This window comes from Octodon degus, unplaced genomic scaffold (genome assembly GCF_000260255.1).
Source record: "Octodon degus isolate 3935 unplaced genomic scaffold, OctDeg1.0 scaffold00184, whole genome shotgun sequence".
Classification (NCBI taxonomy): domain Eukaryota; kingdom Metazoa; phylum Chordata; class Mammalia; order Rodentia; family Octodontidae; genus Octodon; species Octodon degus.
The window spans coordinates 259,047-284,452 of NW_004524760.1; the positions used below are offsets into that span (position 1 = coordinate 259,047).

The 25,406-nt window shown below is 51.9% G+C and overlaps 1 protein-coding gene across 1 annotated transcript; it reads left to right on the top strand.

Annotated features, from left to right (window-relative positions):
* Ehd1 (EH domain containing 1) lies at nt 1-23,172 on the top strand. Its single transcript, XM_004643738.3, has 7 exons — nt 1-48; nt 308-368; nt 1,118-1,547; nt 5,565-5,662; nt 17,021-17,433; nt 20,536-20,700; nt 21,099-23,172. The coding sequence occupies exons 3-7, from the start codon at nt 1,144-1,146 to the stop codon at nt 21,621-21,623; spliced, it is 1,605 nt and encodes a 534-aa protein (XP_004643795.1). The 5' UTR covers nt 1-48; nt 308-368; nt 1,118-1,143; the 3' UTR covers nt 21,624-23,172.
* The last annotated feature ends 2,234 nt before the right edge of the window (nt 23,173-25,406 follow it).

Genomic DNA, 25,406 nt, shown 5'->3' on the forward strand with positions numbered 1-25,406 from the left:
TGGGCTAGGGATGGCAGGACCTGAGACCAATGGAACAGCCAGGAAGAGGTAAGAGGGGAAGGGAGGGCACACAAGTTGAAGTAAAGATGGTAACTGGTGGTGTCCCTGACAGGAAAGCGGAAGCATTTGGGCTTTTTAATTCTCCCCAAGTCCCCGCAAGATTTCATTGTTGCCCCACATTTCCCCTCTGCTCCACATAGGGAATTTCCGATTTCACTTCCTCAAAACTCAAGTGGCCAACTTCTTTACCCTCTCCCGTCCTGCCACAGTTCTAGCCTTTCAGGGCCGCCTTGTCTTCTCCCTACAGGTCTCGTACTTGAGTCCTCTACTGCTGTGTCCATCTCCAGTCCCAGCCCCACCGGCCTGAGGTGAGGCTAGCTTCTCGCGCGTCTTTCCCCATCGCACTCTTGCGGCCCCGTTTTTTCCCCCTCGGTCACTCCCCATCCTTATTCTCTCTACTCTCTCTGCTTCTTACATTACTTCTTTCCTTTGCTCACCTTCCCCAGAACAGATAAAATGAGATGGGGGTGTGTCCGGGAAACCGACCCGAGGAGGGGGCGCCGGGACTCCAGGGATCCCGCGACGCTTCTGGGGATTCCGAAGGAGGCACTTGGGTGGGGCGCGCCGACGGGGTGCGGAACTTGAGGGGCCACTGGTGCTGGAAGGAGTGCGGGCCCAGAAGCTTCTCGCGCCTGATTCCCGGGCTTTCCAACCGAAGTAATTCCGAAAGCCACAACACAGTAGGCGGGGCAAAACAAGTATGGTTGCCACGGCACCGCACTCAAGGCCTCGCGAGATTTTAAGTCAGCCAATGGAGGCCGGGGAAGAGGAGAACGTGGCACGCAACTGGGGGCGGTGCCGGTAAGGGCTCCTCCCTCTACCTCCCCTTCTACGCGAGTCAGGCGGCGGCGGCGCCCAGCACAACTCGATCCTATAAAGGGCGCGGGGCAAAGCGCGCGCTCCACTCGGCAGAGGGCGCCTCCGTGAACTGTGAAGTGCGCTTGCGCAGTGCGGGCAGCTCCCCGCCCCCGGCCCCGCCGCCTCAGCCCCCCGCTGCCTTCAGCTGGCCGGCGGGCCCGTTCTCTGCCCCGCGCTTAGTTGCCCCATTGCCCCGCAGGAGCCGCCAGCCCTGTCTACAGCAGCATGTTTAGCTGGGTGAGCAAGGATGCCCGCCGCAAGAAGGAGCCGGAGCTCTTCCAGACCGTGGCCGAAGGGCTGCGGCAGCTGTACGCGCAGAAGCTGCTGCCCCTGGAGGAGCACTACCGCTTCCATGAGTTCCACTCGCCCGCGCTGGAGGATGCTGACTTCGACAACAAGCCCATGGTGCTTCTTGTAGGCCAGTACAGCACGGGCAAGACCACCTTCATCCGGCACCTGATCGAGCAGGACTTTCCCGGAATGCGCATCGGGCCCGAGCCCACCACCGACTCCTTCATCGCGGTCATGCACGGTCCCACTGAGGGCGTGGTGCCGGGCAATGCGCTCGTAGTCGATCCGCGGCGCCCTTTCCGCAAGCTCAACGCCTTCGGCAATGCCTTTCTCAACAGGTACCCACTCTTAACCCCTGAAGCGCGAGGGCCTATCAGGACAGGACCCCACACTCAGGGCGCGACCCTCTTTCGGCCGTCGACCCTACTCCTTTGTCTCTGAGTTCTCAGCCAGACCGTGGGTGACCACTCCCAAGGACAGGGTCCCTGCCGTGCCACTCGGGGAAAATCTTTTCCAACCCACCTGAGGGGCTGAGAGTGGCCATCGTGGTTCCTCAGGAGTCTGTTGACCCCCCTGTCTTCCCAGTTATCAGTTTAACTCCCAAACTCTCGCAGAACCCGGTCTCCCTGCGCAGAACCAGGAGATTCATTCAGGAAGCTGAGCCTCCTGTTCTGTTACTGCCCTCCTGTTCTTGGTCTCCACCTCCTTCTCTAGACTAGATGCACCTAATTCATTCAGATCAACCCCCACAGGAATCTGTTTCTTAAGTATCCTAAGAAAATCCGATGCCTTCTGGTGTGGTGTATTCCCGCTCAGTTGCTTGAAGCAGGTGGTTATGTGTAGGAGGGACAAGGATGGTCTGCTGTGGCCGACTGGCTTTGGGGCAGCCCCTTGCAGGCAGGGGACAGACATGGCAGTGGACACACTTGACCCCAAGGCAGCTCTTATGGGTCAGTGGTGCTGTAGGAGCTTCAGGAGACAAGGGCCCTGGGAGCCTTGAAATGAATTTTAAGCCCCATATCCTTTTTGTAGATCAATAGAAGCTTCCTTAACACACAGGACCTGAGTTTCCTCAGTCAGATGGGTGAGACTTGCCTCCTCCTAATTAGAGCAGTCCTCCAACACGCCCTCAGGATGCTATGAATGAAACCAGTGGCCTCTCAGTGGCAGAACATAACCTCTCTCTGAAGGAACTCAAAGCATCCTGCCCCCACCCCTAGGACTGGTACCACAGGCCTTCCCAGGCCATGCCCTCCTGCTCCCTTTCAGGCATTGAGTCCACATGTTTTTGGAGTCTGAAGTCTGTATCAGGGGAAGAGCCTAGGAAAGAATCTGAGCTCTGCCTGCCAAGTCTCCGCCCCTGGTGATCGCATTCCTTTCCAGACACTGTCCAGTGCACAAGCAGGCTGCTGCGCCCAGCCAGTTGGGGCCAGGCCTGCCTGCGTCCCTGACATTTAGTGTCTTTGCCTATTCCAGCCTTCTTAGGCTATCTTTCTATTTTATTGTGCTGATGGTGTTCACTGTCAGGGCCCTTTGGGCTGAGGCTTTGCAAAGGCTGGTCCTTTTAGTTATTCTCTAAGGTACTGTACATGTATTTTAGCTTAGTATCTTTTCTTCTTTCTTCTTTCTTTTCTTTCTTTTTTGGCGGAACCGGGTATTGTACTCATGCCCTTGTGCTTGCCAAGCAAGCACTTATTCTACTGAGCTATCTCCCTGGCCCTAGCTTAATATCTGCCTGAATACAGGCTGAACTTGTAGGTGGGGCTGCCCTTCATTCATGTGAGAAGCTGGGCAGCTACGCTGGAAGGGCCACTCTGTAAGTCTTTGCTCCCGGGCAGAATGTTGGGAGTCACAGGAAGGGTGGCTGTTTTGATGTTGTACATAGGTCTTCAGTCTTTTTTGAAAGGAGAAACAACACATGACCCATTTTCTGCCTTTGGAAGCCTAGAGTTTCAGAGTTGGGAGAATCTTAGATATCATCTCAGCAACCCCACCTGATCAGTTTCCTGAGGCTCAGAGGGCCCAGCTGATGTATCAAGGTCACCCATTAAGTTAAGCCAGCATTCACTGCTGCCTCTGCTTGGAAAGAGGACAGCTTGGGAACCTTGGGTCAGAGATAGTCACCTTGATGACATGTGGACTACCAGTTCCACAAACACGCTTTCATATCTTCCTTGCCACCATCTCACCCACACTTGGAGGGTTCCTTGATCACTGACAGCTTTACCAAGGGGGCCTTACCAGCCAGAGCATGGGCCCAAGCTGTGTCAGGATGTGTGGTGCACAGGGTGCCGCCTGCCAGAGAGGGCACAACAAGAGGCTTTTCTGTGGCTGATAGAGCCTCTCCCAGCTCTTAAAGAGACCCGTTGAGTCATGAACTTGACCTTCGAGCCTTTTTCCTCTGAGTGGTTGCTGTAGGAATGCACTCAGAGCAGAGTGTGAGGTAGGGCATGGTCAGGCAGTCCTGAGCCCAGTTCTCTGGGGAACCAGCCCTCCCACTTGTGGAACAAGATGGAGATGGAATGAGGTTCAAGGCATCTGGACTGCCTGTCATACTCCCTGGGCATGGCAAAGCATCCTGTCCCTGCGATCTGCAAACATTCCCTTGCTCATCAGTCCCCCCTTATGGGACATTTTTATGTATGTTATTTCTCTGAACCACTTCTGCTTCCACTGCTTTGCTTGTTTCATCGTCCATGGTGAGTCCCTTCCTGTGCAGGAACTCTAGCTTGGGCTCGCTGTGACCCTGGGCAGGCGTGCTCTGGGGCTGGGCTGGTGAGGATGAGGTCCAAAGTTTGCTTGTTCTGCAGGTCAGCTTGTTCTGCTTTGTTGCGTTTGTGGGGAGCACTTCTCATGCTGCCCTGCTGACCCCAGTCTGTGGGCCACTGATCACTTGGGGGCTGGGGCCACAGGATAGGCTAATCAGGCCCAGATCTCCCCATCATGGAAGGGCAGCTTCTCTTTTTTTTTTTTTTTTTTTTTTTTCGATTTTAGGGAAGGGTCTACAGGGTGTTCAGAGTCTCACTAGTAGATCCCACTATAGTGGTCTGTCTGTTTACAGCCCTCCCAAGAGCTGGGATTAAAGGCGCATGCCACCTTGCCCAGTCTCTGTCTCATTGTGCCCTGGGATGGGGCCCACATGGCAGGCCCCCAAGATTGAACCCCCGGCCCCTGCGCCTGCTTGCAGGTGCTTTAATCCACTGAGCTATTTGGCTGGCTCAGAGGGGCAGCATTGAGCCTGCATCCTACAGACAGTGGGTCCATATTTCCTTTTCTCATAATACCTTTTTCAGAGAAGTTTTTAAAGTATCCTTTTCTGTGTTCAGTAAGAATCACTGCTCTCAGTTGAGACAGCCTCATGCTGTTCTGGGCTCCTCTGAGAGCCCTGTGGAATGGAGGCCCGCAGGCAGCATAGCCAAGCACCCCTCCCCCCAGGTTCAGGCCTGTCTGCAGCTTTGTTCTCTCCACCAGCTTCCACTTTCAGAGAATGGTCTATCTGTACTTCCTTCTCTGCCATCATCCAGCCTATGTGGTGCCCCCAGCTTTTACCAATGGCCCATTGCAGCCCCTTCACTAAAGCAGCTGGGTCAAAGGGATGTAGGATGAGGCCATCTCTCTTTGGTGTGTAGGAATTCAGCCAAATGGCTGGAAATTCTCTAGTGGAGTTATGAGGTCCCAATGTCAGGCTGCTGTTTCCCTTCTGAATTGATTGGTAGCCTAGGCTTACCCAACTTTCACTAACAAGTCAGCAACTTGGAAATTGAACTCTTGAACTCTGGAGGGAAAACAAGCGTGAGAGAGGCACTGCTGTGGGCCCTCTCGAGACCGACCTCTGGCTACGTTTGCAGTGGAAGAGGGTGTGATTATAGGCCTGCAGGTGTCGCGTGGTGGTAAGTATGTGCTTAACATGTATGCGGCCTGGGCTGGTGAGATAGCTCAGCGAACTAAACACTTGCTTAGGCAAGCGCAGGGACCAGGTTCGATCCCCAGCGCCATATGCTATACTGACCTGCCCCCAGACATGCTGAAATGGCCACCAAGGCCGGGCTTGGTGGTGCACACCTGTAATCCCAGTATTGGGAAGGCAGAAAACAGGAAGATCACTATGAGTCCAAGCTGCATAGTGAGACCCTATACCAAATACATTAAAAAAAAAAAATGTACAAGGTCCTAGATCTACCATACTACCCCTCCCCCAAACAAGATTTGTCTGCTTTGCTGGCCATCCTGGAAATCAAGATGATAGAAAACAAGAGTCCAAGGTGAGGGCGAAGGAGGCCCAGATCCCTCCTCTCTGGCATTGGGATCGGTAAGGATCCTATCCTGACAGCTTCCCTGGCTGTGCTCTTGTGCAGGTTCATGTGTGCGCAGCTCCCCAACCCAGTCCTGGACAGCATCAGCATCATCGACACCCCTGGGATCCTATCAGGAGAGAAGCAGCGCATCAGCAGAGGTAAACAGGCTGACTTGGCCTATCTGATATCTTCGGTGCTGCCTGTGAGACTTTTTTCTTCTTTCTTTCTTTTCTTTTCTTTTTTTTTTTTTTTTATGTCCATATGAGAGCAGAGCTGCTTTCTTCCTCACCTCCCAGTGCTCGGATGACAAGAGCCCCTTTCCCTTGGTGGAGAACCTGCTCAGACATGTTGCAGATATATCACTGCTGACGCCTGAGGAGCACCTGATCCCTGGGGACTCACGCACTTCACTTTGCCTTTAAGAACTTTGCCTCCCAGCAGGACTGAGCCTTCCAGGCAAAAGGAGAAACTAGCAGAGCTACTTTGGGCTATGGAAATTGTTTAAATTTGCTTGGCTCTTGCTAGTCAGCAGCCTTGTTAGGGCTCTGTGCTGAGTGAGGGCCTGAGATTTTCGTGCTGCACACTAGTGCTCCGGGTCCCATGCCAGCTGTGTCGAGTCTTCAGGTTTTGCAGTGTACCCCCCACCTTGGTACCAGGAATCGAACTCAGGACTTTGCGCTTACTAGGCAGGTGCTGTGCTGCTGAACTATACTCCCAGCCCTGTAGTACTTTTTGAAAATCTGATTCCAAGTGATCCCAGGCTATAAAAGGCAGGGCCTGAGTCCCTCTTGGGGCAAATGGAGACCTTAGCTACAAAAAGAAAAGAAAATAGCCTCAGCCTCAAGGAGAGGCCGAGGACCAGGGGCTGGGTTCACTTATCATTAACTTGTCCATCTTCCTATGTCCCTTGCCCTCTGGACTGCCCTGTCATAGGAAACCTTGAAGCTGAAACCGGAAGTCTGGGATTTGGGGTTCTATAGCTATAAAAGTGTTGGGCCTCTGTGTGTGTGTGTGTCTCTCTCCCCCCCCCCCCCCCTTTCCTTCCCTGTCTCTCAATACTAGAGATTTAATTCAGAACCTTTGGGCTGAGCTGTCTCACCAACTTTTTGCTTAACTTTTTATTTTGAGACTGAGTGGGTTTGAACTTGTGATTCTCCTGCCCCAGGCTCCCAGAATGTTGGTATCATAGGTGTGTGATGCTGTGCCCAACTCCTACTCTCTTTCTGGGCTGTAGACCCTGGCCAGTATGGCATGCTAAGTTAGAGCACACAAAGTCTGCCTCCACTCAGGACTGAAAGCTGCTACTTAAGGCTTTTAGGTTCTCCTACCCCCAGTACCAGTGAGAGTCCTGAGAATTCAAGAAAGCAGATTTGAGGACCCCTTCTAACAAAGCCAGAGCCAGTTTTCTTTTTTCTTTTTCTTTTTTTTTAATTTTTTTTTAGAACAGAGTCTTACTACACAGCTCGGACTGGTAGTGATCCTCTTTGTTTTCAGCCTCCCAAGCACTGGGATTACAGATGCTCCTCACTATGCCCAGTCTCAGTCGTCATTTCAGCGTGTCCCTGGGGTGGGGCCATCAGGGCACACTGGTGATCGAACCCCAGTTCCTGTGTCTGCCTAAGCAGGTGCTTTAACCCACTGAGCTATCTAGCTGGCCCCCAATTTTCTTTTTTCTTATTGCTATTGTTGTTACTACCTGGTGTTTTTTAAAAAAAAAAATGCTTGCTAAGCCAATGTTCTGTTAATTGCCAATGCAAGGCCAGACAGTATAAATAAGTTACTCTTTAAAGTGTTGCCAACAGTAAGCGAGGAATCCTGGCTTTCCTATCAGGCCTATAGCAGCCAGCAAAGAGACACTGGGGCCCCAGCAGCCTTGGATAAGGAACAATTGCTCATCAAAAGAGGCTTATCTTGCCAGAGTGCCACTGCTGTGTAACATTTGAGGCCTGAGTGAAGGCATTAGAGGGAAAAGGTTTGGGGTTCTTGGCGCTGCTATTGACTCATGAAAAGGAACTCAGCAGTAACCATTTTCCTTGTGTCTGGGGTTCCCCTGCTCTGTTGTTTGCCTCATTCTTCAGAGCTTTGTAGGCTCAGCATCTTGGACTGTGTCTATTGGGATTGCTGGCTCTGCTGCTGGGTGCATCCCTCCCTGCTTTGTTTCCTGTTGAGAAAAAGATGTGGCAGGGTCTAAACTTGATCTCTCTGGGACAAGGTAACAAAGTAATGCTTCTGTCACCTTGGCAGTGAGTTGGGGGCAGGAAAACACCAAGATTCCGGGCAGTGCTGGCCCTCAGGTACCCTGACACATGAGGAACAGGCCAGCAGGGGATGCCAAGACCCTGTGCTTAGTGCTGCTCTACCTGTAAGGAAGATGGAGCCCTGCACGCATGTTCCCTGTGTCCACAGAGGGCTTACCTTGCCACATCCTGGGAGAATCGTGCTGAGAGGTCACCATGTCGCTCTGATTAGAGGAGGGCTTTTGCTGGGGAATAGGGAGCTCAGACCTTTTCTCCATATCTCTGAAGATCCTATGTGGGGACTGGGGAGATGGCTCAGTGGGCCTGAGTTCAATTCCTGGTTCCGCCAAAAAAACAACTAACCAAAAGATACTGTGTGTATGTAGGTATTTATTTTTTTTATTTACTTACTTAAGTACTAGGAACAGAACTTAGGACCTTGCACTTGCTAGGCAGATACTGTGCTACTGCGCTATATCCCTACCACTGTTTTTATTTTTATTAATTCAAATTCACTTAGTTTTCTTTTTGGCTTTTTTAGATAAGTCTTTTTTTTTTTTTTTGCGGAACCCGGGATTGAAGTCAGGCCCTTGCGCTTGCCAGGGAAGTGCTTATTCTACTGAGCCATCTCCCTAGCCCTAGGCAAGAATCTTGTTGTGTAGTTCAGGATGGCCTCAAAGTGACCCTCCTGCCTCAGTCTCCTGAATGCTGGGATTATAGGCATTGGCCACCATTTTCAACAAAAGAGTCTGGTTTTAATGTATCTTACTAAGTGTTAGGGGTGGGAGTGTTTGTTTTTGTGGTTCTAGGGATTGAATCCAGGGCTTTATATATGCTAGGCAACTATCTTATCATTGAAATATATATCCCAACCTTGAGTTGCCCAGTTTGGCTTTGAACTCATGATTCTACTACCTGAGCCTCCAGAGTTGCTAGGACTATAGGCGTGTAGTACTGTGCTTGGTTTGGAGTGAGGTGTTTCCATCAGGAAAAAGACCATTCCTTGGTACCTCTTAGAGGTGCAGGCTGTGGACTCCAGGGTGGTCACTGCCTGGTAGACATGAGAGGAACAGACTTCCTCTCAGAGACCCTACCTACAGGTCACACACAGTTCTGTGTGGCCCGGTGCAGCAGAGGAAGTCCGAACAGAGCAGTGTGTTCCAGGTTCCCTTGGCTGGTGACATGGAAAGCAGGTGTTTCCTTTGCAGAAAGACAGCCCCAACAGGGAACATAGATCTTGGGATCGGGGCAAGTGGCAAAAACAGAACACCCCTGCAGAGTCCACTTGTGTGTTAGTGTTACTAATGACATTTGATTCCATCTCCAGCCCTGTCTGCTTAGCCCTTCCTGAATTTTTTTCCCTTTTCCTCCATGATCCCTAATGTGTGTAGGAAATACTGCCGGGAAAGATAAGGTGGGGCTGGTGCAGGCCAGGCGCAATCTAGATGCTGCCCAGGGTCTGCTGAGGACCTCTGAGAATTTAGGAAAGAAGGGTCTCCTTTGCAGGTATCAGTATGCTGATCTGAGTGACTTGACAGATAACATTCTCCTGTGGCAGCAGAAAAATGTGGCCTGTGGGGACAGTGTTTGCTCCTGAGTACTGTCCTGCCTGTATAACTGATAAGGGGTATTCCACAGGGCATCTGGGGCCTACAGGGCTGGTCCCTTGGTTCCCAGGGCCATGCAGTCATGGTGGTGCTTAGGAGTGGGGTGTTCCCATGCCTTTCCTTGGGAGCGGCAGAGGGCATGCTTAGGAGCCTGCCTGGCCACTGTGCTCATTACCACTGTGACTGTGACTGACTGAGCTGAGCTGTAACTCCCTCAGTGTGCCCCACAGAATTTCTATCCGCAGAGGAGTGGCAGCCCCAGCTTAGGTTAGAAGGTGGACTGGCTAGTTAGGACTTCCTGCTGGACTGCCTGTCAGCGAGCCTGCTCAGGGTCAGCAGCTGCAGCTGTGAGGAAGCCACTGCCCTTCAGAGGAGGAAACAGACTGAGAACATTCAGTGATGCGCCCCAGATGACACACAGGCCAGCTACAGGTGGCACCAGGATTGAAACTCCCACTGTGGTGCTGTAATAGATAGGATAGTCTTGGTGTATGAGTCCTGGGTGCTGGGGTCAGGTGGACCTTTGCCCCTGCTGGTCACGAACCCCTTGAAATGCAGAGGCCAACCTCAGTTCCTCCAGCCAAAGTCTAACTCTGAGTCCTGGAATGGACCTAAGGCCTGGGGGTTTGAACAGTAGCATCCCTGACCCCTCCTTCCTGCCATCTGTGTATGAAGATCCACATAGGGCCCTGGCCTGGGCCAGCTTGTCCACTGTGATCTCACTTGCCTTTTGGCCAACTGGCTGTGGTCCCCCAGCTCTGTCTAAGCTATTCTGGCCCACAGTGGATCAGGCTTCCTTTGCCCAAAGCCTATCTCTGCAGCCTGGTGACCACAGATGGGGATACATCATCCTTGTGCTCCCCTGAGCCTGTGCTCCTGTCCTGTCCCTCCAGGCCAGGGTTCCCAGGTGTTCAACAGGCCAGGGTGCTGCAGGGAGTGAAGCTAAGTGCTTTATCCAGTGGAGAGAATACCAGAAAGTTCAAGGTTCAGGTCAGTCTTGGAGCAGCTGGGTGGCCCTGGGGAGTTTCTGTAACCATGGTCACATCACTGTGACAAGAATAGCTATACCAGCTTTCTTTGGGTTATAAGAACTTGCCCAGGGGCTGGAGAGATGGCTCAGTGGTCTAAAGCACCCACCTGAAACAAGCTTGGCAAAGCACAGGGACCGCGGTTCAATCCCCCAGCACCACATGCCAGCCAGCCCCGCCCCCTGGTGGGCTGAGCTGGCCACACACACATACAATAAATAAATGTAATAAATAAAAATAAATAAATAATTAAAAAAAAAAAAAGAACTTGCCCATACCAGGTTTTCCAGTACATATACAGTTAAGTGTTCAACAAATATCAGCTGATTAGCAGTAGATACCCAAAACTCCAGGGTGTCCCATGCTTTGCTGATTTTTTTAGTAATATTCCAGAAGGATCCATGGAGTAGCACTGATTTGGCCTGGGTTCGCCTCCAGACTCCAGAGCTGCCTCTGGCAGCTGGCCCGCCCCTCCTACCCCACCCCCACCCTCACCAGCAGGCTGCCTTGGCTAGCACTGCCCGTGGAGGCGGCATACCAGGCTGTGCTGGCCTCCGCACCTGTTCCCCTGGCTGGGTGCAGTGACAGGCAGGGTGGCAGCTGGCCCAGGAGCAGGCACGGTTTTGTTTATATTTGGGGTACAAAGTATTCTCAGTGCCTTAAACACCACCTTGCCCACACACTTGTCGGGACCCAAAATGCAAATCTCACTAGTAAAAAAGCAAACATTTACAGTGCTCATAGGTGCCAGGTGCTCCCTCGACCCTTTCCACAGCCTCTGGGATGAAAATTCCTCCTGGGGCAGAGAATAAACTGGGAACTAAGGCTCCAAGAAGACAAAAGGCATGAGAGGGTGGCCCAGCTGTCTGAGTAGGAGGTTTAGGATAAAATGTGACCTGTTGCCATCTTTCCTTCCCACGCTGTAATGTTGCTTTGGGGATGGTAGGCTCTTGCTATGTAGTTCAGGCTGGCCTTGAACTCACTGTGTAGCCCAGTCTGGCCTCAAACTCCAAATCCTCCTGCCCCAGCCTTCCAAGTGCTGGAATTACACGTGTGTCATCACCATGCCTGGCTCTTCCTTTTTTTTTTTAATGTATTTAGGACAGGGTCTGCAGGGTCTCACTACGTAGCTTGGACTCATAGAGATTCTCCTGTTTTCAGCCTCCCAAGTGCGGGGATTACAGGCGCATGCCACCATGCCCAGTCTCAATCACTGTCTCAGTACTCCCTGGGGGCAGGGCTGGCACCCTGGGGATGGAACCCTGGCTGCTGTGCTCTACCTAAGCAGGCGCTTTAGTCCATTAAGCTATCCGGCTGGCACCCTCCTTGTTTTTGAGGTCAAGTGTAGTGAGGTCCTCCCTACCTGTGGGAAAGTCTGCCCTTTTTAGGTGTCGGCCTCACTGAAACAGCCACACACTCCATCGCCAAGATGAGAAATATTCCCCTGACCTGAAGTTCTCTTGCTGCTTTATAGTCATGCGCTCACAGTCCCAGGCAGCTCAGTGACATTTGTCCTGAATGTCTTTTCCAGAATATAGTCTTGATGGGATCATCCAGTACAGAGCCTGTGTCTGTCTTCTTTGACTGAGTCTGATGCTTTGGAGATTTGTCTGTGTACACATCTACAGTCCCAGCTACTCAGGAGATTTAGGCAGGAGGAGGGCAAGATCAAGACCAGCTGGGCAACTTAGTGAGACCCTATGTCAAATTTAAAAAAAAAAAAAAAAATTTAAGGCCAGGGATGTAGGGAAAAAAAATCAATTATTCACTCTTGTTTTTTGGGTTTAAAGTACATTTATTTTTTGTGGAGCTGGAGCTTGAAGCCAGCACTGAGCAAGGGCTATACTACAGAGCTGTGACCCCAACCCCAAGGCTGGTTCCTTTTCCTTTTCGTTGCAGGGTCATACCTCATGCAGCAAAAGTGCCATTGCTGATCCACCCCCCATCAAAGGGACTTGGGTTGGCCCCAGTTTCATGGCATTTGGGAGTAAACTTGCCAAAAATATTTGTGTACGGTGCTCAGTGTGGATACAGGCTTTATTTTCCTGGGTGGATGCTGGGCTGGCCTGCCGTGTAACCTCTGACAGGTCTTTCCTTCAGAGCTTTGGCCTGGAGGTCCTCAGGGTTAACCTGGCCTGGCTGCTGCATCCACTCTGCACTCCTGCACTCCCTGCCGTGGAAATGTGTTCTGGGCTTTGGCGAGAAACACCGAGGCCCACGCAGCTTGAATGGCAGGAAACTAGAGTTGGATGAAGACAAACCCTCTATTGTTCTGTGTTCTAGAAACTTTGAGAATGTGTGAAGCAGCTTTTCCCCAGCTGCTGTAGCTACCTGTGTTTTGGAGGGGGCCAGGGTAGGGCAGGTGGCATCTTCCACCTCTGGACTGATGGCCTGTTAGGAAGGCCACCTGTAGGTGGGCAGATGCACCAGGAGAGTGGGCTATGAGAGTAGGTGGGGCTGGGGGAGTGGTGCTCAGCTTCTTGTCAGGCCTGTTCCACCTTTCCTGTGACCCTCCTACCCTTTTGAGACATGGTCTTGTTATTATATAGTTCAGGTTGGCCTTGAACTCACTGTAGTCCAGGCTGGCCTTAAACTCATGGCAGTCCTGCTGCCTCAGCCTCCCAACTGCTGGGATTACAGGCCTGCGCCACAAGCCCAGCTCATTTTACCCATTTCTAGGTGCATAGTTCAGTGATGTTGGGGACACGCACATTGCTGTGCAGCCATCACTCTATCCATCCCAGGACTCTCCATCTTCCCACACTGAAGCTGTCTGGGGAATGCTAGCCTATGCGCCCCAGCCCTGCCCTGGCTGCTCTACCTCATCTTTGTGCAGTCATCCTCCTGTGAGGGACACATTTCATAAAGCATCACGTCTCTGGGCCTGGATCTTTCTGGGCCAGAGCTTATCCTGGTTCATGGCTCCTCACCAAAGACAGCCACATTTCTGTGTTCCTGGTAGGAATCCAGGTGTCACTTGTCTCCCCTTCACATTCTGCCACCCCATCCCTAACTGGAATTACCCACAGAGTGCCTTAACCCACAGGCCAAAGTTCCTCTCGCCTAGTGGTGGCTTTTTTTTTTTTTTAATGTATTTGGCACAGGGGCTCACTATGCAGCTTGGACCCATAGTGATCCCTGTTTTTAGCCTCCTTCAGTGCTGGGATTATAGGTGTGCACCACCATGCCTGGTCTCAGTGCCCAGCTCAGTGTGCTGGGGCTGGGGGTGGGGGTGGGATGGGGTGGTGGCCAGGGCTGGCGCAGCATGTGGTGCCGGGGATCAAACCTAGGTCCCTGCGCTTGCCTAAGCAGGTGCTTAGTCCACTGAGCTATTTCATCAGCCCTAGTAGTGGCTTTTGCTACAAGGTTGCTGATACATCAAAGAGTGGCTACCCGCACCTGGTCGAATTATGGCACGTCCCAAAGCCTGAAGCTTGGTTACTATGAACAGTTCTTGGCATTTTAGAAGCCCTATTTCTGCACTTCTTACCCACCCTAAGCTCTGGGCTACATGGCAGCTCCTTGGACACGCCTGCCAGCTGTGAGGACCCAATGTGCTTGACAGCTCCTTGTCTCAGTCTCATGCCATATGGGGCACCTCTGAGTGCAGTGAGGAGCCTGTGACCATGTGGCGCAGGCCAGAATGCTGTGACCTTTCAGGTGACCTGTGGGTGTAGTTGGCCAGCCATTGTGTCTCCCTCCCACCAAAAGTTTGAGGATTTTCCATCATAAACAGGAAGTTTCACCTGCAAAAAAAAAAAAAAAATGGATTTAGCTCCTTTTCTTTGACCCCAGCTTAGGTGTTGACCAGGAATTGGGCTTGTGGTGGCAGTGGGGGCAGAGTGGCTCAGGGACTGCTCTTCCTACTTTCCTTTTCCCTCTCTGTGGTCCCCCACCGGGTGGGACTTGAGACATGACCTCATTGCCAGGCCAAAGCCAACATGGCTGGGGAGTGCAGCCCACTGGGGCGCCCCTGTTCCCAGGAACTCGGTTCTGGCATTGCTGCATCTCCAGCTGTGTGAATTACAGTTTTAGCTGTGGTGAGCCAAGGATAAATATTTTGACAGAGAGAGGTTGGGCCTCGCCTTTGCTGAGTGAGGAGCTCTGCTAGTTCAGAGTCACTGCTTTTGCCATGCTGACCTGTGTTCCCAGAGCCAGCCCCAAAGCCCTGAGGTCAGCTGGGGCACAAGCCTGTGGCCCCAGTGCAGTGGCCACCTCTCTCATCTGGCTTCCTTCATGCTGTTGGCCTTTCCCTTCCATTTTCTCTTGATGTTTCATTCCCTGGGCATCCCCTCCCTGCTTTCTCCCCCCCCCCACCCCACCCCTCTGCTTTTGGAGCCAGGGTGCCTGCAGGCCCTTGTACCTTGGGACTGTTTCTTGTGATGGTGACTGACAGCCAGTGCAGGTGACCTGGCCCTTGCTTGGCACTCCCACACTTGAGCACAGGAAGCCTGGGGTCCCTGGCACCTAGACTGCAGGCTGGAGTCTAGGAAGGCAGATTGAGGTCAAGACTCCTTTCTGATCAGTGGCCTGTGTCTTCCCTGGGTTCTGGGGCAGGAAAGGACTACAGATCACAGGTCCGAGCTGTGATCCTCTCAGACCCAGGAGCAATGGCTTTGGAACTTCCCTTATGTTTTAATGAGCTGCCTCAAGTACAGGTCTCTGACCTCAGCCAGGCCAAACACCTGTTGTCCCTGGTTCCTGATCACTGATTAGGTGTCTGGCTGCCTGGGAGGCCTGCCATTGATGCTGTTTTACAGATGGAAAAAGCATAACTGAGAAGTTAAGTATATAAAGTCCTAGAGTTGAGCTGGAGCCTGGAGTTGAGTCCCTAGCAGTCTATTTCAAGGCTGGGCACCCGTGGCTTTAGGTTGTATCAGCTCTGAGGCACACTTGACCCCAGGCTGGCAGCAGGTATAGTGTCTCACAGGCAGAGCATGACCTAGTGATGACTGTTTAGCACTGTGGGAGTGGCTGCCTGTAGGGCAGCCTGGGATTCTGTGCCTTCTGTGAGAGGGATTTTCTGATGGGAACCAAGAGCACCTTCAGGGCAGGGCCATTTGCCTTCCCACTTGTGGTACACTCAGCAGAGCTCACAAAAGGGAGGGTGAGGGCTGTCCTGCATGGGCCCATCTCCTGCAGTCCTTGCTTGCTTTCTGTCCTCTGCAGTCAGGGATGTATGTCAATGCCCTGTGTGGTGGGACAGCCGAACAGGCTGTGCAGGAGGGAACTAGGTGATATTGAGGCTCTTCCCTTAGAAGTGGCTTTGCTGCTCTTTGGAGCTCAGTTGTTCTCTGGGAAGTGCTTAGTGGTTCCAAGAGGGCAACCTACATTTGGGGTGGCTCCTCTCCTCCTTCTCCTTCCCCTTCTTCCTTCTTCCTTCTTCCCTTCTTCCCTTCTTCCCTTCTTTCCTTCTTCCTTCCTTTTTTTTTTTTTTTTTGTTTTTCAGTACTGGGGATTGAACTCAGGACTCTGTGCTAGGACCCTGCACTTGCCAGGCAAGCACTTATTCTACTGAGCTCTCTCCCTGGCTGTCTTTTCTCTTGTTGAACATGCAGTTTTCATCTTTAAACCCATCATGGTTGCTCCAGCTTCTACCATTGCATTTGCATCCCAGTCCTCAGGGAGAAAATCACAAAGGATGCATACATTTTTGTTTTTTCTTTTGCCAGGTGGAAAATGCAGTCTGTTTTTTGGTTATTTGGGTTTTTTTTTTTAAGATAAGGTCTTGTCAATGCAGCCCAGGCTAGCCTTGAACTCACTCTGGAGCCCAGGCTGGCCTTGAACTTACAGGCACGTGCTACCATGCCTGGCTGAAAATACAGTTTTAAGCCGGAAGCCATGACTCTTCCAACACTGAGTAGTATTTTTTTTTGCAGAACCAGGAATTGAATTCAGGCCCTTGCACTTGCTACGGAAGACCAAGTAGTTCTTTTATTATGGGGGAATTCCAGTTAGCCCAGTCACATTTGGCTTGGGCCACTTTCATTGGTTGACCTTGATTGGTGGTGGGAAACAGCATGAAATAGGGTTAGAGTCTGTCTAATTCAGCCACTTTGTTTTAGCAAAGTACTTAACATCCCCCAAAAGGGAAGTGGTTTATACCACTTTGTGGGCTGATTATAGAGCAGAGACTAGCTGACTTTTTCTGGAAAGGTCAGAGAGTCAGTGTTGTCAGCTGTGCAGCAACAGCTGAACTCTGCTAGTGTAGACAAGAGCAGCCATAGACATACAAATGAGTAGCTGTGTTTCAATAAAGCTTTATTTGCATAAGCAGATGTGTTCCAGATTTGGCCCCTGAGCAATAGTGGGCAGCCCCTATGATAGGAAATAAGTGAAATTCTTGCAGAATAAGGAGCCTGGCTTGCAAATACGAGTGCTGTTGTCTAAGGACACACAGCTCACAGCTGGCCGCACCCACAGCCACCTCTGCCCACTGCACTTCTGAGGCACCTCTCCCTTGCCCTGCCTAGCCTGCAGTGTGGGCTTTGTAACTCCTTTCACATGGCAGATTGGTGAGAGCATCAGCATGCTATACAGAAGGAGGGAAAGGTGAGAGAGGACCCAGTGGCACTGCACTGGCCTGTGGTGCTGTTTGGAAGCTGGTCCCTCAGTGCCTAAGCTCAGCCCTCTTTTTCCCTCAGGGTACGATTTTGCAGCAGTCCTTGAGTGGTTCGCAGAACGGGTAGACCGCATCATCCTGCTCTTCGATGCCCACAAACTGGACATCTCCGATGAGTTCTCTGAGGTCATCAAGGCTCTGAAGAACCATGAGGACAAGATCCGGGTGGTGCTGAACAAAGCCGACCAGATTGAGACGCAGCAGCTGATGCGAGTATATGGGGCCCTCATGTGGTCCCTGGGCAAGATCATCAACACCCCTGAGGTGGTCCGAGTCTACATTGGCTCCTTCTGGTCCCACCCACTGCTCATCCCAGACAACCGGAAGCTCTTTGAGGCTGAGGAACAGGACCTCTTCAAAGACATCCAGTCTCTTCCCCGAAATGCTGCCCTCAGGAAGCTCAACGACCTGATCAAGCGGGCCAGGCTGGCTAAGGTAGATGGGATGGGGAAAGGCCTAGGGATCATGGACTGGCACTCAGGGGATCTTATTTGCCCCAGACCCCTTCCACTGACTACTGCAGAGCTGGACCTGTGTGACCATCGCATGTGCAGAAAGAACTTCTGTCCAGGACTCACACCACCTACATGATAGAAAGCCTTGAGTGTGCAGACAGTGTAGACAGTTTAGAAACCCCAAGTAGGAAGTTGCCAAGGAAGTATCCCCGGAAGTAGGGTGTGGTGGGTTGTGGCTCTGGGCCTCCTGACTTCCCCTCCAGAGTTTGTTGCTGAACACTGGGGACATGTGGAAAATGACATACAGAGCCCCATACCAGCATCCCCCAGCTTTGGGGGAAAGCAGAATGTACAAATGAAAAGGAAAATAAATGTGTCTTTGCTAGGGAGACCCACATGCTACAGAGGGCGGACACCTGGGGCGGCCTCAGGGGGAGCTGCTGTTGAAGCTGGGGCAGGAAGTAGCTAATGAAGAGAAGGATAGGAGCCTGTTATCCAGAGGGAATACTAGGTGCTTAAGGCCACAGCCCATGAACTGGTAGTGGCACACACAGGCCTTTAGCCATCTGAGAGTGCAGGGCCCTTGGTGCCTGGCCAGGTGCTTGAATGAGAGTCCTAGAGACAGAGGTCAGTGGTACAGAGGGACAGAAGGCAGCTCTTTGGGGTGGCTGGCTTTGGGTAACTGCATGCATCTAGGAGTTGGAGGGCCCCGCGCTGCTGCTCTGCATCTGAGTCTGACATATGGGAACAACTGAGTGGTAGCTGAGTTGAGATATTTGTACTTTCAGGCAGTGTCCAAGCATTCCCTCAGACACAGCATGGGGTTTTAAGAATAGGCTGTAAGGGGCCAGCGAGATCGCTCAGTGGACTAAAGCGCCTGCCTAGGCAAGCTTAGGCAAGCACAGGGACCCTGGTTCAATCCCCAGCACCACATGCTGTGCCAGACCTGCCCCCAGGACGGGCTGTATGCAGGACGGGCAGAGTCCAGCATAGAGGCACACACCTGTAATCCCAGCACTGGGGAGGCTGAAAGCTGGAAAATCACTACAAGTCCAAGCTATGTAGTGAGACCCTGCAACAACCAAATACTTTTTTTTTAAGAAAAGAATAAGCTGTAAGTTGTGGATGGTGATATATACCTGTGGTCTCAGTTACAGGGGAGGCTGAGGCAGGAGGATCCCTTGAATCCAGGAGTTTGTGGTCAGCCTGGATAACATAATGAGGATTCCCCAACTCTAAAAACAAATGATGGGCCAGGGATATGGCTCAGTAGCCTAAGTGCCTGCCTAGGAAGCACAAAGTCCCAAGTTCAATCCCCAGTAGTGAAAAAATAAAAAAAGAGGGAAACTACCCGCTTGGGCCCCCCTCCTATCCCTCTCTCGGGACAGGAGCTTTCTTTCTCTCAAATATATTTTGCTCATTAAAAAAAAAAGAAAAGAAAAGCTAGGCTCTGGCTGTGGCTGCCCCCTGAGGCAGGTTAAGCTCAGTTTGTGAGAACCACATTGTCAGCTGAGGCCAGGTTAGGACTCGTGTGAGCCATTCACTGCAAAGGGTAAAGAGTTCACAGCTCCCTGCGGTGCACAGAGGAGGGGCAGACACCTTGTGGGTGTTCCAGCTTCATGGGTAGCCTTGTCTGTGGCCAATGACACAATCACTGCAGGCTCCCGAGTGGACAGAGGACTGAGGAGGGCACTTCCTGCATAGGCATTGATGTTACTGCGTTCATGGCCACTGACTCCTAGACCCCAAGGCATTGCACACTGTCTCAAGGCCAGACTTAAGACCTTGACCACTGCTGTCTCCTCCTCTACAGCACAGGGCTCATGGTTCCCTGGCAGTCTGGTTCCTCGCCCTCGCTGAGCCTCACTGGGCAGTACCCCTTAGGGCTGGGGCAGTACACATATGCCTGCCAGCAGCCCACATTTGTTCTGGATGGTTTTTCTAATTCACTTCTCTACAAATAGGAGTGGGGTCTGAGAAAGGAGGTGGGAGGAGGAGCCCTGACGACCTAGAGTGGCTGTAGAGAACCACCCCCAAGTGAGAACCCTCCCTCATAGAGAGGAACTGTTTGGCCCAAGGGCACACTGAGTCACCGTGCCTGGAAAACCCCATGGTCTCCAGCTCATCCCACACCTGCCATTGTATGGCTTCTTCCTTTTCCGGAGTCAGTAACTCTCTTGCGCTGGGCTCTGCTGGGCTGGGCCAAGTAGGGCCTGGCTATGAGCAGCCCTTCATAGTATCCTGGGGATGGGGTGACCTGAGCCTCACTGCTGTCCCATCTCTGGCATAGGAGGAGGGGAGCCTGACTGGCCATCCCTTGGCAGGGCAGAGGGGTTGAGGGCTGGGCTGGGCTGTCCTCGAGGCCTGGCTGACACAAAAAGGACATGAAGGATGGGACACCTTGGTGGAGAAAGGACTGAGAGAGGTGTGGAAGCTTAGATAAGCCACACACACAGCCACAGGCAGTGGAACAGTGCCCTGGCCACGGATCCCACATACATTTGAGTCCTCAGAGTCTATAGATTTGGGACTTTGTGGATCTGCAGGGAATCAGCTGAGCAGGGAGCCTGGATGACCTTTGGGAGCCCTGGGTTCCCAGTGGGCTCCTGTGCTTAGCGCTGGGCCAGGCTTCTGCAGCTATCCATGGTTGATGCTAAATTCTAACCTGAGGCTTAGGTGAGGGTAAAGAGGAGAGACTGCCTTACAGCAAGTGGCTTCTTATTGGCAGGCTGCGCCTTGCTGATCCTCGATCGTCTCCATGACTCACATAAAGGATGTTGTCATCCGTTTCTTTTGTCCTTTTAGGGGTTGGGGGGTAGGAAAAATTAACCACAGGGCCTTCACACTGAGCTACATCCCTAGCATTCCAGCCTTTTTATCCTTTCTCTTCCTCCTTTTCCGTGGCAGTGAGCTGTGAGCCTCTTTAGAATCTGGGTTCCTTGCAGAGGGGCGGCAGCAGCTCTGAATTGGACCCCAGCCCTTGCATGTCCCTGAGCTCAGCCATTTAGTAGCAGGAACCATCTACATCCACATCCTCAAGCCCTGAGCCAGCCCCTGACACAACCCCATCCTGTCCCCACAGGTCCATGCCTACATCATCAGCTCCCTCAAGAAGGAGATGCCCAATGTCTTTGGTAAGGAGAGCAAAAAGAAAGAGCTCGTGAACAACCTGGGTGAGATCTACCAGAAGATCGAGCGGGAGCATCAGATATCCCCGGGTGATTTTCCAAGCCTCCGGAAGATGCAGGTACAGCCCAGGGGCAGCCCTAGCGTCCTGTGTGGGCTGTGGCTTCAGAGCCTGATCCAGTGCACTGGCTTAGGAGGGAATCCCAGCCCCATGGGGTGGGCCTCCCCAAGACACTTAGTCACCCACCTCCCAGGGGCGTCATCCCAACACAGGCTCTGATTCAGGAGTGGGATATGTGCTGACTCAGCTGCAGAGAGGGTTGGGCCTGTTGTTCTGTGTTTCCTGTGGGTGTCTTTGCCACAACCCTGCAAGGAAGGGGACTCCTGTGACCCTAGCCCCTGGGGAAAGGGAAAAGGTGAGGAGTGAGCTGAGTCACCCGGCTGGGGGTGGGGAAGCAGCCCTCTGCCTGGAGTCTGGGAGAAGCTGCTACCCATCCCTCTTTCTCCCTGCTCCCTCAGGAGCTCCTGCAGACCCAGGACTTCAGCAAATTCCAGGCCCTAAAGCCCAAGCTGCTGGACACAGTAGACGACATGTTGGCCAATGACATCGCACGGCTGATGGTGATGGTGCGCCAGGAGGAGTCCCAGATGCCCTCCCAGGCTGTGAAAGGCGGTGCTTTTGATGGTACCATGAATGGGCCCTTTGGGCATGGCTACGGTGAAGGTGCCGGTGAGGGCATTGACGACCTTGAATGGGTGGTGGGCAAAGATAAGCCCACCTACGATGAGATCTTCTATACACTGTCCCCCGTCAACGGTAAGATCACAGGCGCCAATGCCAAGAAGGAGATGGTGAAATCTAAGCTGCCCAACACTGTGCTGGGCAAGATCTGGAAGCTGGCTGACGTGGACAAGGACGGGCTGCTAGACGACGAGGAGTTTGCCCTGGCTAACCACCTCATCAAGGTCAAGCTGGAGGGCCATGAGTTGCCTGCTGACCTGCCCCCACACCTCATCCCACCCTCCAAGCGCAGGCACGAGTGACAGGCCCCCTGGGCCACCCTGCGGCCCACTCGCCATCTCCAAACCTGCCCAGAGACTGAGGCCTGGAGGAAGCAGCTGAGGGAAGGGAAGGGTCGCCGTTTTTAAAGGTCCATAAAGACCAGTCACTGTTTCCTCAGCCTGAATAGGAGAACCACCATCTTTCTTTTAAGGCAGCTCCTGGGCCCAGCTGGGGAGGCGGGGATGAGGCTCAGATGTGAATGGTGGAATTTTGTGCACAAGAACTCTGGATATTTTTAATATATACCATTAGAGGCAGCCTTCTTTCTTGCCGCCTCCTCCTCTGTTGGACAGTCCCATGACACAGCCTCTCTCCTGTCCCAGCCTTTCCTCCTCCCATGCACTGTCCCCGGTGGGATGGCATGGGCTGCCTCATTGATCCTAGGGATGCCAATGGCTCCTCCTGGCAGCTGCCTCAGAGCTCTTTGTAGACTGGGGCCTGAGCTGCCCCTCAGTTTGTCCCTTCTGTCTCCATGCTAAAGCTAACCTCAAGGGGAAGGTTTCCTTCCCTGCCCAGCTCTGCCTGGGCTGGGGGTGAATCAGTTCTGTGCCTCTCCAGCTGGGGCTCTCCACACATGCCCCACCCTTGCCTTGCACACCCCCAATCCCAGCATCTCTTCCAGCAGGGTCCAGCCACCTCCACTGTCTTTTCAGGGCTGTGGAGAGGAGAGAGAGAACATCTTCCAGAAAAATGTATAAGCTAGATAGATCTTTTGTACAGTGACATCTTTCATACTTGACCAGATTTTCCAGTAACTTCAGACCACTTGTTCAGAAGCTGTGATTTTTGCCTCCCTCTCTCCACTTGCCAGCCTGTGGGTGGCTCCCTTCAGGAGCTGTTAGATGTGGGGTATGCGTGTAGCAGCCCAGATTTGTTCTCTGGCCAAGGGGGGGAGGGGCACCCTGACTCCTGTCTGATAGTGTCTGAACTGTAGACCCTCACTTCTTGTTCCACAGAATCTGAGGCCCCCACCTTAGGGTGAGTGGTGGGTCCCTGTGACTGGGTGTGGTTTGGTGCTGGTAAGATGAGGACTGTGGCTCTGACCTGGGCCTAGTTTTCCAGGCAATGGGGGTCATAGGGAAACGTCCTTTCCTCTTTCTGCCTTCACCCTGTGCCCTACCTTCCTTCACCCCTGCTGAGCAAAGGAAGGTTGCCAAGGACCTTAGACCAACCCCTCAGCGCCTAGTCTGAGCAGTAAGCCAGAGCCAGCAAGTGTTCACACCACACAGCCTCTGGGGGCTGGATGCCTGTGCACAGTCAGCCAAGAGGGCAGACATTACCCAGGGCAGGAGATGGGCCTTGGTCTGCACAGTAGGAGTGTCAGCTAGGCTTTGGGGAGTTACCTGGCCACCCACAGCCTGCTCCCAGTGCTGCACCTGCACCGCAGGTGTGTTCAGTATTAGATGATGGATGGAGAATGTCCAGACTTGCTGTTGAAGGTGCGGCAGGGCTGGTTCACATTCATCTTTGGGGGGAAGGTAACAGACTACAGACTGGTTTCCTTGCATTAAAGAAAGTTTTAACTGTGCTAATGTCGACTCCTGGTTCTCAATTGTCTTCCAGGGCCAAGAGCCCATAGCTCTCCTCTCTCAAGCCCTGTGGGGATGCTGGCAGAGCATTTGGGGAGCTAAGATGCCAACAGGGTAGATTGGCAAGCCTACCACAGCAAGGTGGCTGTTCCTTGCCAGTCACACTCAGCTGTATAACAGCGGCCACCTCCCTGTTAATACTAGCTGGGTCCTGCAGATGGTTATAGGGTAATAGTGGTCCCCAAAGAATTATAACCCCCTTCCCTTTGGGTTGGCTCAGCAAGAGTGGTTTTTTTTGCAAGAGCTAAAGTCAGGAAAAGTCATAACGGCTGTATGGACCTCGCTCACACCTGGGATCCACCCATCCTTAGGCAGATGGGTGGGCATCTGTGGGGCCCTTAGTAGCAGGAGGGTTGGCATCTGTTCAGCCAGGGTTTCTGTTCATGAGGGCCAGCTGATGTCACAGGAAAGAGTGACAGAGTGGAAGTGACATGCCCATAAAACTAGAGATGGTTGGGTGTGATCCAGTGTTTATCTTCAGGGCTTGAGGACCCAGTACTGTGCTCTAGGGGCTCAGCCACTGTGCCTACAGCTGGCTTGTGGCTAACTTCCAGGATGTCACAGTCCTCCAGTGCCACACATGTGCTTCCTATGAGTTCATCTAGAACCTCAGGATCCGGGGGGCTGCGTTCTACCTGTGTCACTGGGAGCCTGAGACAGGAGGGTGTGAACAAATAGTGGTGACAGGAGATTCCAGTGCAAGTCTGTCCAATGCCAACCTTATTTCTACTGTTTCTCATTAAAAAAAAAAAAAAAAAAAAAAATCCTTTAAAAGGAAAAACAGCCAGGCATGGTGGTGCATTCCTGTGATCCTAGCACTCTGTAATCCTTGAAGCAGGATTGCTGTGAGTTCAAGGCCAGCCTGGGCTACATAAGCAAGTTAAAAAGGCCAGCCTGCACTACATAGTAAGACTCTGTCCAAAAAAAGGGAATAGTGGTGGGGATATAGCTCAGTGGCACAGGGCCTGCCTGACAAGCATAGGATCCTGAGCTCAGTTCCTGGTACCAAAAAAAAAAAAAAAAAAAAGGAAAAGAAAAAGAAGTTGAGTGTGTTGACACACACCTATAATCCCAGCACCTGAGAAGCTGATGTAGGATTATTCCAAATTCCAGGTGAGTCTTGGCTACATAGTGAGGTTAAGGCCAGCCCAGATTATAGTACACAACATGACCATTTCTTTTTTTTTTTTTTAAACCATTTCTTGAAAAAATAAAAATGAAACTCATGGAGACTGAGGTAGAAAGACTTATTTCGAGTTTGAGGCCAGCCCAGGCTACATCATGAGACCATGTTTCAATAAATAAAAGTAAAAATGCTGGCCATAGTGGCCAACAGCTGTAATCCCAGCAGTAGTAGGTTGAAGTAGAAGAAATGCAAATTTGAGCTTAGACTGGGCAATTTAGTGAGATCATGACCCATCAAATTTCTTTTTTTTTTCTTTTTTCTTTTTTTTTTTTTTTTTTTTGGCAGTACCTGGGATTGAACTCAGGCCCTTGTGCTTGCCAGGGAAGCACTTATTCTACTGAGCCATCTCCCTAGCCTCATTTTTTTAAAAGATCAGCAAAGTTTATTGGGGGAAAAGAATGGGAAATAAGAATAGCTCCTGAGAGATAGGAGGGGTCCCAAATGAGTTGCCTCAAAATTTTTTTAAAGGGTAGGGGATATAGCTCTGTACAAAAGCCCTGGATTCAGTGCCCACTACCATTGAATTCCTCAGTACACAAATGAACAAATCAAAGTGACCTTCCAGCTAGGTCCATAGTGCCTCTAATCTCAACACTCAGGAGGCTAGGACTAGAGGATTGAAAGTTTGAGAGCACCCTGAACTATATAAGGAATTTGAGCCTAGCCTGGACTGTAAAGCAAGATCCTATCTTTTTTTTTTTTTTAATTTATTATTGTTAAATGCATTTAGTACAGGGTCTCACTACCTAGGTCAGATTCAGTGATCCTGTCTTGAGCCTCCCAAGTGCTAGGATTACAGGCACACACTGCCACCACAGCCAGTCTAAATTGCTGTCTCTGCACCCCAGGGGGCTGGGCCCTGCACCACAGTGGGGGATTGGGATTGAACCCCAGTGCCTGCATCTGCTTTAGTCCCCTGATCTATCTGGCCAGCCCAAGATCCTGTCTTGATAAAAGCTCAAAACAAGAAAAAGCTTTCAGCACCCTCA

What these genes read in the sequence shown, in the direction of transcription:
- Ehd1 (XM_004643738.3), top strand. Translation starts at nt 1,144, where the DNA reads ATGTTTAGCTGGGTGAGCAAGGATGCCCGCCGCAAGAAGGAGCCGGAG. An exon ending in GGCAATGCCTTTCTCAACAG is followed by an intron (nt 1,548 to 5,564) that starts GTACCCACTCTT and finishes GCTCTTGTGCAG; the next exon opens with GTTCATGTGTGCGCAGCTCC. An exon ending in AGCGGGCCAGGCTGGCTAAG is followed by an intron (nt 17,434 to 20,535) that starts GTAGATGGGATG and finishes CTGTCCCCACAG; the next exon opens with GTCCATGCCTACATCATCAG.